This window comes from Cupressus sempervirens, chromosome 2 (assembly GCF_028749045.1).
Source record: "Cupressus sempervirens isolate cs-2001-9-10 chromosome 2, ASM2874904v1, whole genome shotgun sequence".
Classification (NCBI taxonomy): domain Eukaryota; kingdom Viridiplantae; phylum Streptophyta; class Pinopsida; order Cupressales; family Cupressaceae; genus Cupressus; species Cupressus sempervirens.
In genome coordinates, this window is record NC_143119.1 from 474,586,162 (window position 1) to 474,600,332 (window position 14,171).

The 14,171-nt window shown below is 32.8% G+C and overlaps 1 protein-coding gene across 1 annotated transcript; it reads left to right on the plus strand.

The window, feature by feature from the left end:
- The first annotated feature begins 6,690 nt into the window (after nucleotides 1–6,690).
- Nucleotides 6,691–11,297, plus strand: LOC149573095 (dnaJ protein homolog). Its single transcript, XM_089814271.1, has 7 exons — nucleotides 6,691–6,985; nucleotides 9,199–9,358; nucleotides 9,467–9,608; nucleotides 9,833–9,966; nucleotides 10,045–10,187; nucleotides 10,283–10,481; nucleotides 10,657–11,297. Exons 1-7 carry the CDS (start codon nucleotides 6,836–6,838, stop codon nucleotides 10,974–10,976), a joined length of 1,248 nt encoding a protein of 415 aa, XP_089670397.1. The 5' UTR covers nucleotides 6,691–6,835; the 3' UTR covers nucleotides 10,977–11,297.
- The last annotated feature ends 2,874 nt before the right edge of the window (nucleotides 11,298–14,171 follow it).

A 14,171-nucleotide genomic window follows, 5' to 3' on the forward strand; every position in this document is an offset into this window, starting at 1 on the left:
ATTCCAACCCTGTTAGGAGTTGTAGTATAATGGATGCAAGAAGAGCTCACTGCCCAAACATGCACTTCCAATTACAAGAAGAGCTCACTGCCTAAACAAGTAATTAGTCTTCAATTATATAGATGTTGTATCTTCTTTCTTGACTATTCTCTAACCTTAGCTCAATCTTAGATCACAAAATCAGGTTCTCAAAAATTCACATATATTGCTTCACAAAAAGTTTGCATATCACTTATCACAATACAATTGCACACTACTTCTCACAAGATATCCTTTGTATAAATATCATGCCTTTTCACAAATTGCTACTAGGTCAGCTAAGACCACAACATACTTTTCCAACTTAGAGTAAACATCTAGTATGTCAGCCCTAATTGGTCAAGTAAACAAAATAATTCCTTTCCCTTTAATACTGTTGTTCTATTTCACTTGGTAAATCGTGAATATCTCTTTTCTATATTGTCCGTACTGATGTACGAGGTTATACACATCATCATCAACATGTATACTATCTCCATCTATCTTCACTAGTCATAATATGACGTCAGAAACAATTAACATATAAAATAATGTACTTTGTAAACCAATTTCATACTTAGACAATTTTTTGAGTACCAAAAGCTAAGTATCTTTATTTTCTGAGTACCAAAAACTAAGTATCTTTATTACCAAAGCTAAGTGTCTTCCTACTAAATTCATCAATGAATGTTAGAAAATAAATGCTCCCCCCTAATGATGGCACTTGCATAGGACCACATATATCAGCATGCACAATTTCTAAAGGTGCCCAAGCTTGATATGACATTTCTTTTGGAAAACTTTCACATGAACTCAATCTAACTATCTTTATTACCAAAAGCTAAGTGTTTTCCTACTAAATTCATCAATGAATGTTAGAAAATAAATGCTCCCCCCTAATGATGACACTTTCATAGGACCACATATCAGTATGCACAATTTCTAAAGGTACCCAAGCTTTATATGACATTTCTTTTGGAAAAATTTCACATGAACTAAATGGTGCTTCAACGGGGGGTAAGCCTCTTACCATTTCCTTTCTTTGCAATAAACTCAATCCCTTGAAATTTAGATGACCATACCTCAAATGCCATATCCATGATTGATCTTGACAAGTTGCCTTGAAACTCACTCCATTCTCATCCATCACTCCGCTTTTCATGTGAACTGGAAACATTCTATTGTCTGTCATTTCAACCCATAGTTACTAGGAGAAATATCAAATATGGTGCAGATGTTATTTTCAAAAATAACTTTATAAGCTTATTGTGTAAGTTGTCCCACACTTATAAGATTATTCTTTAAACTGGGTACAAAATACACATCAGGAATAGATTTCTTACCAACATTTGTTATCACAACAATTGTACCTTTTCCACTTACTTCCACTATGTTATCATTCCCCAATTTTACTTTTGACTTGACTGAGGTATCTAAGATTTCAAATATATCTCCATTTCCTATCATATGATTGCTACAACCACTATCTAGAAACTAAATATCACTTGAGCTCTCTTGAGCTACATGACATGTAATAAACAATGTCCTTGAACTACTTTCAAAAAAATTTGCATTTTGTTTACCTATATCTGTTTGCTTCTTCCGACATTCATATGCTAAGTGACCAAACCTCTTGCAATAATAACATTTGACATTTGATTTGCCATAACTTTCTAATGCTTGATTGTTATTGCGCCCCCTTGAGCTTAAATTTTGATTTCTCCTTACTCCTTGATCAAAACTCCTTTCCTCTCTTTGACAATTATTTCATCTTCTTCCTCGTCCTCTAAAGCTTGGATTTCCTCTTCCTTTGCCTTTGCCAAATGTCATTTGTGTTTTGAATACATTCTCCAATGAAGTATTATTATGCCTATTCAATCTATATTCATGGTTTTGTAATGAATCAAACAAGTCATCTATAGATAATTTTGACAAATCCTTAGACTCCTCAAGTGCCATTACAATATTATCAAATTTAATAGGCAAGCTTCTTAAGATATTTATTTATAATTTTTTGATTTGTTAGCTCATCACTACTCAATCTTATTTGATTGACCATATTCATAACTCGAATTAAAAATTGCTCTACTAACACAAAATCTTTCATTTGGAGGTTTTCAAAATTTCTTCTTAATGATTGCAATTTAGATGCTTTTACCTTGCTTATACCTTGATATGTTGTTTCAAGAATCTCCCATGCTTGCTTGGCTCTTCTAGCTCCCTTAATCCTTGCAATAACAATGTCATCTAAACCTTGTTGAATAATTTCAAAAGCCTTTATATCCTTTTTCCTATTTTCCTTGAGTTTATCCTTTTGATTTGCAATTAATAATGATCTATCTAGTGGCTCTATAAATCCATTCATTACAATCTCCAATAACTCTTGGGAATGAAATATTCTTTTCATTCTAAATGCCCAATGATCATAATTCTTGCTAGAAAATATTGGAACCATAAACTAATTCATACTTGATGCCATACTTTAAAAATAAATACAATCTTTTAAAATAATTGAATTCCTAAGTATGATAGCTGAATCAATAAGATTATCTCAATTAAAAAATGTCAGATCTCCAACTCCTTTCAAAATTAATGACCTAAAATAAGATATAGCTCACAAGTACATAATGAAAATCATAGAGGCGCCTCGACTTCACAATAAAATGCAATACCTCATGATTGGATTGATCTCTTTGCCACAAACATTGATAATAATTCCATTAAGAATTTGCAGTCCTTTAAACTCATAGCATACCTTCTTTCTTGCAGCAACAATCTCTTTTTTAGCTCCACAATCTGCTTGTGATCTGACTCCACAATCTTCTTATGCTCTGATACCACTATGAAGGTGGGCAAATATAGAGAAAGCTTAAACAAAATGATAGAGCTTTGTATTATTACTTCTTTGCCTGATGAATGCATCTATTACATCTGCCTCTAGAGGTCTAGGAATAATCTAGAACCTTACACACAACACAATAGGAAACATCTGGAATAATTTATGGAAGTCAAAAATCACAAGTGACATGTGAATAAAGCAGAGTATCTAAAGTGTAGTCAAAAGCTTCTAAATTAAATGTTTTGTTTGACTATTGTGCTTGTTCAGTGGGAGAAAGTATTGTTTCTATCTAACAACTTCTGTAGGTATTATGCCTTCAAATCCACTAGATCTCGAGATCAAAATCTTAAGCTTTGAAAGCTTCCTTGTCATTTTGTTATTTCTCAAACTGAGAATCTCCCACTACTTCTAGTTTGTGAGAAAGGATGGGAAATGCAAATTGAGCCCATTTCAACCCAATTTCAATGTTTGAAGAGAAAACATGTTCGGAAAATGCTATGACAACTTGCCCTCCAAATAAATTTTCCCTAAGTTCAACATCTTAATAGAAGAGCAATTTTTGAAAGTGGTCGAAAATTACTCAAGTTCGTGTTCACCAATTTATGCTAGAATGGATCCAGTCAGTTGATTCTATGATGCGTCTAACACATCCAGTCAATCAGGAAGAAACGGAAGGTCACATTATTATCATGCAAATCCAACATCAACAAAGAACTCCCTATCAACAAATGAGGCAGAAATGCAAAGTGATTATTAGAAAGGCTGAGGTAAATAAGATAATTCATATCCCATATCCACTAGGGAATATTTTCTGCAAGACTATAGTTGAACAAATCCATTGTGGAAATCTCATATTGAGTTATCAAGAATGTTACAAATCCACCTTCCATGAAACATGACCTTAATCCTATTATTTGCAAAGAGAACTTTGGGATCCAAGTTGGACTAAAATTGGCTGTTAAAAGATTATTGAAAAGGTCTATAGTGGTCAATTGCCTAAGATTATGAAGGTAAGACTGAAAATCGCTACTCAATTGGTTGGACTACATGTACAGGCTCTTTAGTTTAGAAAGATTTGAAATGTTGAGAGGGATGCCACCTTTTAACCTATGGAAGTGGGGATTCTTTCACTCAAAATGTTGTCACCAAGGCAAAGGTAAACAAGGGAGGAGAGGTAGGCCAAGGAAAGGATTTGGTCCCACAGTTTGTTATTACTCAAATCAAGAAAAATAAGGGACGGTAGTCTAGCCAACAAAGGGATCAATTTTCCCATCAATGAATTGCTACTACGATCAAGATATGTAAGGTAGTGAAGTGTATTGGCTGGGGATGGAATACTACCATTCAATCAAGTCAAGCGTATGATAACTCCTTTCAACCTTCTCGAAACTCCTTGCTACCTCCATTTCTTCTTCTAATAAAAAGTGATTTGCTAGAGCACAAACCTTCTAAGATTACAACATTGAAGTTGTACAAGAAAATAGATATACATTTGAATCCATCCAAATAAACAAAAGCCAATATTTCTTTTGCAACAAGATCATCTACATCACTTGAAATATTTTAACATAAGTAAAAGTAATGGAAGCATCTCAAATATATACCAACCGAAGCAATCTCTACAATAGTAACATCTCTGAAATTAGAGCTAATGTCCCATCTGCACTTCAAAGATTATAAATACATTAGTTAGAATAAGAAATTATATAGCTATGTGGCTGCAAGCTCCATATTTATAGGTTTTCTAGATTCTTTAAACCATGGTATTAGTAAGGGGGCTTGGTAAATTTCCTATGCGAGTGAAAGGTGAGAAAAATAACGGTCACATCTTAGAGTAACGAAAATAAAAACCCAAATTGTATCGATAGGATCATTTTTTTCTTCCTTTTTCTTAGAGAAATTTCAAAGTAGTAAAAGCGAAAATGGAAGAACAAAGTTTTAAAAACAGAAAACATAAACTCCATTTGATAGTGCAATGGAAGATATTTAGTCAACAATATCGAAAGAACATGGCCATTGAACTGGTTAGGGGAAGATCAATATAGGCCAAAAGAAATTGTCTTCTTAAGGTAAATGTATCCTCAAACTGTAGAACGTTCTCTCTTAACATGCTACTATGAAGATCCAATTCTTTAAGAGCTGTAATATTTTCCATTGTAATTGTCCAAATACTTTTGAGATAGCAATTTGAGAGATGCAAGAGAGTTAAAGAGGAAATGTTGGCAATAGAGCTTGGAATACTTCCACTATTGTGTTCAAAGTACCAACCACGATATGGATATTTGCACACTTGTTTCTCTTTATTGAGTTGTCTCAGTATAATTAAAAGCAAGCATACAAGTTAATTAATATATTGACATCACCTATTAAATGATTTTCACTACATGTAGTGTTTAGCAAATGTCCAAATGTTCTCAAATAATTTTTCTCATTTTTTGCAGCAGAGAAAACAAAAATACCACGAGAAAATCAGCACTGACCAATAAAAAAAAAAAAAAAAATACAAAAATTCACTTTAATAAAACGTTCTCTATAAAGCATAGGATAAAATAATTATACCCGGTTTCTAAGAAATGGACTAATCAATAAAAGCGATGTGGAAACTATAGTAATAACAAGGGGTGCAAGCGCCAAAGTTCTTGCCTTCATGATTTTATGGTTGATTGAAGTAGGTTTTGGTTAAAATACAATGTATTTAGTTTAATAAAATAACAAATAAATAGTAATGACAAATAGAATATTATAGTGGTAAGCTAAATTAAATTAAATTATATAACTGCAATGATATATATTAATTAAAATAGTAAAAGAATATATAAATAAATATTATAGTATCATGGTAAATTAAAATTAGATGACATCGTAAAGAACATTTATGAGACCAAAGATATTTATGAACTAATTATATATAAGATATATATAAAATTATATAATTTTTTAAAAAAAGAGTTAAATTGATTAATTTTAATGATGAAATTGTTTGATATATCTTGTTTAAGTGATAAATTCATCTAATTGAAGAAGGTGGACAATATTCTTAAGCTTAAATTTAATGCATAAAAATAAATAAACATAAATTAATTTAAAAATAACATTTATGCTTTAAAAAAATCAAACACACTTATCATAAATAAAGTTGATAATATACAAAGCTAAACAATTTGAACTTTATTTAAATTGATACAAAATTAGTATTATGTATTTTAAAGTATAAATTAAAAATATCAATATAATAAAAATTATATATAAAAAAAAAAAAAAAAAAAATCTATTAAAATCATTGGTTTAGATATGTCAAAATAAAAGAAACTAAATTCTAATTTAAACTTATATATAAATTAAAGTTAAAATAAATATGAAATTAAGCTATATAAAAAATAATTTTTGAAAATTGACAATTTTAAAAGAGTTAAAATGTCTATATTTGATTAAAATACCTATACTTGATTAAAATATCTATATTTAATAGCATTTTACAAATTACCTTTTTCCTCATGAGCCAATAAGATTTTCAAAAAATTGTATTAATACAATGAACTAAGCGAAAGCATAAGTTACCTGCCTACGACAAGAACTAATAATAATACTATTACTATTAATACTAATAATAGGTAAAAACCGAGAGGTAATCCGGTATACAAGTGCCAACTCCTCCCAACCACGCGGTTGCAAATGAATTTATATGGGAAATCATACGAAAGAAAGGACTAATAAAGTATCAAGCGCAGCGACGTGTAGAAGTCTCTAGATTGTACCTACACTTCCAGAGCCTTCCTCATCTCTCTTCACCAATATTTCGTGTATATATAAATTAAAGACAAGGGCTTCATTTTGCCCGTAGTAAAAGAATCCTTATATTGTGAGCGTTTGGTTGCAATTCTTGTGCATTGACAAGGAAAAGGAGATTTCTTTTTCTCTTGTTAGCCAATCTCGTTTATTTCCTATTCTATTTTTTTTCTCCATTGATCTGCGCTGAAAATGTTCGGTCGCGCGCCAAAGAAGAGCGATAATACTCGCTACTATGAGGTCCTGGGAGTATCTAAAGACGCCACTGCAGATGAATTGAAAAAGGCTTACAGGAAGGCTGCAATTAAAAACCATCCTGACAAAGGCGGGGACCCTGAAAAGGTATGTTTTGGAATTTATCCTATGATCTCTCGGAGTCACCTCATCTTCTTCCTGTAGTATTAGGGCAAATGTTGTGGATGAGGGGTAGGGTTTCTGATTTGCTGATTTTATATCGATGTAGGCATGGTGCAAGGATAACCTAACCCTATACCTGCTTTTTAAAGTTTGCCTTTTTTTGTGATGTGGAGGTTTTGATTCGATTTGTTCTGTAAAATTATTGTAAATAGTGGGTACCTGATATCAAATAGTTAAGATGGATTTAGCGGAGTCGTTAAAGATGAGATACAGATGGGTGATACTAGTCAATAATTCTGGGTGCCAGTGTGACTTGTTTAGGAATACATGTTGGCCTTTGGTTTGTTTCTTTTATAGGCGCTCTTAGGTTGTTGAATGTCTGTCTGGTTACTAGACACTTGAAGAGCACGCGCGATACTTTTTATTTTTCGGGATTCGAATTAGTTTTCTATTTCCAAGTAAATCAGCCTACCTGAGGATTAGAAATTTCAAGTGCTGTAGGTAAATAATAGGTTTTATGGATTTTGCAATTATTGAGGACATTTATATTGTTGATAGAAGTAGGACAGTGAAGGATAGGTGTAGCCCCTCCTGCAAATACTAGAATATAGTGCTCTTGTTTCACCTCTGATTTCTTTTTTTAATCTCAAAGCAGAAGATTGTGGTATTCATGCGCAGATTCTTATACTGCTATATAGGGCATTCTTTTGCAGATTTAACCTACAAATATTTCTGAGAATGTATAATATCTGTAGAAGTGTGGGATTTTTCTGATCTACAATTTAATAAATAGAACATTTGTTATGGAAATATCATAATATTTTTGTAGAGTAACATATTTTCTCTTGTTGGTGTTATTGAAACAGTATCTGAAATCTTAAGGGAAGATATATCGTGCTTTGATGATTCAAAAGTAGAATCAATTCGTCTACAATGCTATTTTGTTCTAGTTGTATAAACAAATTTACTGCATCGGTAAACATTTAAAAGGGAGTTACCTTTCAAGGTTTTTAAAGTAACATTTCAATATTTTCGAAGCTATCCATCAATGATCATTAAAGGCCCAAAGGTGAGTCAAAAACGGTAAGGGTTATCCTGGAATATGATTGCTCCGATGCATTCGTTATGGCGTACGAGGAACATAGGTACTTTGGTGTTTTGGGCTTGTACATCACAGCTTTAGAGAAATCAGGATGGAAAACCGTGCCAGTATTTAAGGTTAAATCGCTTCAAATTATAGTAGAGTTCGAGCCGACGAAAGTTTGGGGAAATGTGTCATCCATTTTAAGGCAGACTTCACAATTAAGTTTTAGGATTTGATTTATTTTGAACTTTAATGATACGAAGTTATTGTAAGAATAGCATTCATCTTTTAGAATTTGATATATTTTGAAGGTTAATAAGGACTATTATAGTAAAAACAGAGTGCGATATTTCAGAGAGAAATAACTGTTTCCGTGTAGATACGTTGCAGTGAGATACTTGGATTACTATTTGAATGGGCTATTGCAGAAACGCTACTTATTTCAAAATTGGAGAAATTTGGCATACTAATTAATTGTTTTCTTCTCCTTGGTGATTTGGTTTGCAAGCCAATCTGGCTGTTTTTGTGTTCGCTTTCTGTACTAGAAATTAATGATATTAACAGGTTTTGTGGATCCATGGCTGATTTTAGACTTTTCTGGTTGTCGAGTCGTTTAATTCAATGGCTAATATTTTTCCTTTACATTCTTATTAAACCGAGCTCTAGGTTGTCGGAGTAGGATAACGCTCTTCCTTTTTCCTATGATGATTCGATAAGATGATGAATACAAGGGGCAGGGAAATAGGAAAATCTCTAGATTAGTGGAAGGAATGCCAGATCATATTTCCATGGAAAATGTTTATGGTGTTAGAAAATTTCTCATGAAAAGAGAGCAACAAATATAGAAGACTATCTGGATGTTTTTCAAACTCTGTTTGAGTGTTTCGCTTGTAACACCAGTATTTTTTGTAGTAGGGAATTTAGAGAATCAACGCTTTCTTTTTTTACAGTAAGATGGATATTTCTAGGATGGATCACTTTAAGCTGTCAATGAATCTGTTCAGTCGTTATTTGAGGGGTCGTCTGAGAACTATTTTGGATGTTTTGCATGTTGATACTATATTATATGTTTGTGAGGATTTTGTGGTCATCGCTCGTTTTGCTTTAATTGCAGTTTAAGGAACTTGCACAAGCTTATGAGGTGCTCAGTGATCCCGAGAAGCGAGAAATTTATGATCAGTATGGAGAGGATGCACTCAAAGAAGGAATGGGTGGGGGCGGTGGTCATGATCCATTTGACATTTTCCAATCCTTCTTTGGTGGAAGTTTTGGGGGTGAGTTTCTTGTAACATACAACAATTCTTGTAGTATAATTAAGGTTCAGTTTTGGCCCAATTGTTTTATAATTAATACGCTTTGTGTGTGAATGTTGTCTCGTGAAGGTGGATCCAGCAGGGGAGGTCGCAGGCAAAGGAAAGGAGAAGATGTCGTACACCCTCTTAAAGTGTCGTTGGAGGATCTTTATAATGGCACTTCTAAAAAATTATCACTTTCAAGGAATGTGCTGTGCCCGAAATGTAAAGGGTATGTAATTAAGTATTTCAGGGTCCTTAGTTTTATATATAACTGCTTCCATTAAAATGAATTGAAGGCTTTCACTTGTTGCATTTGATTGTTAACATGCATATGATGAAAAAGATTATTTTACACATGATTTTTGATCCAACTTACGGTTAAATATGTTTTAATGTAAATTTAGTAGATTGTAGCTCAGATGACATTGTGTAACTTCACGAATGATTATGCAGGAAAGGATCGAAGTCAGGTGCCCCAGTCAAATGCTCTGGCTGTCAGGGCAGTGGTATGAAAGTCTCTATTAGACAACTTGGTCCTTCGATGATTCAACAAATGCAGCATGTTTGCTCCGATTGCAAAGGAACAGGTAATCATAATTTTGGCATGGTTCTATTTATGTGTTAAGCTGTTTACATGTCGGTGCCTAAAATGGGTAATTTTGTAGGTGAGACCATCAGTGACAAAGATAGGTGTCCAGAATGCAAGGGTGAAAAGGTAGTACAGAATAAGAAGGTGCTCGAAGTACATGTGGAAAAAGGAATGCAAAATGGTCAGAGGATCACATTCCCTGGAGAAGCAGATGAAGCGGTAAGTTTTGTTATTTACACTTTCTCTTCTATTTGGTACTGTTCAAAATTTTGCAGGTTTGTCACAATACCTGATTTCTTATTCTTCTTATGCAGCCGGACACCATTACTGGTGACATCGTATTTGTCCTTCAGCAGAAGGAGCATCCCAAGTTCAAGAGAAAAGGCGACGACCTTTTTGTTGAACATTCTTTGACATTGACGGAGGCTTTGTGTGGCTTCCAATTTATTTTGACGCACCTTGATGGCAGACAGTTGCTTAATAAATCTAGGCCTGGCGAGGTTATTAAGCCTGGTAAATGTTGATCATACTCGTAGGCTTCTTTGATCGTAAATGCTAAATTGTTTTTCATTTGGCAACTCTTAGTATTGGACATTTTCTGTTAGTTCTGTTGACATATTTCAACCATTTCTGCTGTTAATCTGATATAGTGACATTCTTATATTTATTCTTTTGTCAATTCAAACAGGTCAATTTAAGGCTATTAATGATGAAGGAATGCCTGTTTATCAGCGGCCTTTTATGAAGGGAAAGCTGTATATTCATTTCTCTGTAGATTTTCCGGATTCTTTCTCCCCTGAACAATGCAAAATACTGAAGTCAGTGCTGCCGCCTAGGCCTCATTCAGATCTCACAGATATGGAGATTGATGAATGTGAAGAGACCACTCTTTTTGACGTAAATATTGATGAAGAAATGAGAAGAAAACAAAATCAACAGCAGGAAGCTTATGAAGAAGATGATGAGGCCTCAGGCAGTGGGCCAAGAGTGCAATGTGCCCAACAGTGAGATCAAAGTGTTCGGCACAAATTAATCTGACTATGGTAGTTTGTGATTTGATTAAAGTGAAGACTATCGTATACGCAAATGTAAATTTGCTTAAACTTGGAATTGTGCGAAATGCTCATTCTAAGCTGATGGTCTAAAGTAATTCTCTTTTCTGCGATACGCTTTTTCTGAATTCGGTCCAATAGTTTTTGTTAGAGATGAAACTCTAGCCGACAATGACAAGCTCATTATATTAAACAGGACCTCAAGATTGTATGTCAAATTGCTTGTAATAGCTGTTTTTTAATTTGAAATTATATTAGTGATTTCATTTCTGGATAATGTTTCTAAATTTGCTCGTGCCTTTAGTGCAATGATTCTATGCACATTTTAGTTAAATTTGTAACGCCTCTATGATGTTAATTTTAAAATCAAACTAGTGAATGTTAATTGGTTTTGACAAGTGCAATAATAGGGTGTTCAACTATTTAGACCCTTATTTAACTTCCTATGATGACTTGACTAGCAAATAGATAAAACATATTTTTTTTTTCAACTTTTACTGGTGCCTGATACGAAGCTTTAAAAATCTACCATACTGTGATGCTATATGGACAATCTGCTATAGCTTTCATTAACACATTATACGGACAATGGGTTATCCATTCATTTGCTATTCCTATGTCTATATCTAGAAGGTTTACAGTTGAATGGGTGCAGTGGACATGGAGGATATCTGAAATAATAACATGGGGTTATCTCTGAGCGTGGATAGGGTTCATGGATTTTATTTCTTCTTCAGCTGTCATCAGTTGGTTTCTACTGTGGTGATTTTTGGTGCGGGATGGATTTGCTTAGGGATAATGCGAATTGGATTGTTGAAGTGAGGGTCTTAATTGCAATAAATTAGTGTTTCTTTTTTTTGAGGACTTTTTTTTGACATGGTACAGATAGCTAAGTTGTGGAAGATGGACAAACTAGTTCGTATATATAAATCGTTTATAATCTTTATGAAAAGATCAGTTCTAAAATAAGAACAAAGTGTGGTATGTTTTGAGGGTTTTGTTCATGCTGGTTGGCATACACATTGTCAAGTTAGAAGCTTGTCTGTCAAGCAGGATAGATATGGGAGGTAACCAATTGGTAGGTTTGGTGAAGTTATTTTTATAATGCTCATGGCAGGTTCTGTGGTGAAGCTATTTTATATGCTGATGGCAGGTTCTGCGGCGAAGTTAAATTTGAACGCTCATAATGTCATTACATTTTAAAACAGTTCGAAGGAAGAGAAGTTTGAAGTTCTTAAGAACATTTTTGTTAAAGAGGTTGCAGGGTGGCATGTAGAGCGGTACTCTAATTAGATGGAAAAGATTGTACTTTATTTTTTAAGGTAGTGTGGTGGAAGTATATAAGAAACGGACAGTTTGAATTGATTTGTTTTGTTGCAGGGAAATTTGCAGATTTATTTTGAATTTTTTTTTCAAGGAGATTTGCAGATCATATACTTGAAAGGTGTGGGGAAGTAGAATTCAAGTATTGAAAAACAAGGGCAGTGTTTCTGGTTTATGGGTCAAAATTGATTGTTTTATGGTTGTTAGTGTTGCATGATATGTAAAGGTAGCTAAATTGAAGTTAAATATGTAGGTTTCTATGTAGAGCCCTTTTGGCTTTCTTGTGTAAGCGAGGTGATATTTTTAAGCAGGTAGGAGACATGGATAGTTATGGTAACTAACATTTGGATTGCACATTTTGTGATATTTCTATAGGGTGTAATACAAGTAAGGAAAAAAATGAAATAATAATATTTTTTATTATAAAATTGTAAATGTCGGCAAACTATGCTACATTAAATATTTTGATTGGTGAACTTAAGCTACTATTAAATGAAGTAATGTTATTTTTATAGATTATATTTTGATTGGTGAACTTAAGCTACTATTAAATGAAGCAATGCTATTTTTATAGATTTTTGGATTTGACTCTCTGTAATTTTTATCATTGTTTCCTCATCCAGCATTAGGATGTATTTAATCTTAATATGTAACTTATAAATTCAACCTTGTCATATGGACAAAAATAAGGGGGCTTATAAAACATACTACATCAAATGAACTAATCTAAAGAACATGACGAAAAATTATATTTCGGCCTTATTGTTAAAGGGAAAATAAGGAAGATGGAAAATATATATTTAGGTGCTATTTTTAAAGTGAAAACAAGGTTGTTGGTCAGATATTTGTGAAGAAAGAACTCACATATTTATCAATAAGAGAATGGTTGAAATAGAATGATCCTCTATCACGAAAGAATAAATCCATGTTTTTTGCAAAAAAAGAAAAATTGAATTAGAATGACCATCATGGAATGTACAAAAATGAGAATACATATTGAGAAGATTTATCTAAACAGTAAGCTTCCTATTCAAAGTCAATAGGAGATTGAATATGGAAAAGAGGTTCTCAATCTCATTAATTGTATTGAATATATACTATATCCATATGTAGTACCATTAAAGAAATTAAATGATATCTAATTGAAATTCTCAAACTTGTCATTTGGGCTTAAAAAATACACTATTGAAGGATTTAACCTAAATAGTTTGATCAAGAACAATATTCAGGTGTCACTTCTAAAGTAAAACAAGTTTGTTAGTCGCACAACTAGGTGTAGAATTAGTAGGTGGAAGGTACAATGTAAAGTGACACTTCATCATGGAACATATAGTTTATGAGGATATAAATATTCAATATGAAAAGACAATAAAGGTTTTCAAAATGCACTAGTAGTTTATCTAGATGGTTAGTTTCCTTGTCAAAGTAGGAGGTCGAATATGAATTAAGAGGGTTTATTCTCAATCTTATAGATTGTTTGATCTTGTAGATGTTGCTATAATCTTTTGTTTAATGTAAGGGATTAATCTACATTGGATCAATAACTTTGATTTGGTTGAGCTACAAATTTATTCCCTTTATTATATTATTCATATTAATGATTTGTGTAGTCTAGAGTAGGATGCTTGAGGAGTATGAATTATTGATGCACATGCACCTCATAATATTTATAAAGAATTGGGATCATAATTTTTGGTTGAGGACAATTGGTGTCCTCAACCAATTGGATCAATAACTTTGATTTGGTTGAGCTACAAATTTATTCCCTTTATTATTATTCATATTAATGATTTGTGTAGTCTAGAGTAGGATGCTTGAGGAGTATGAA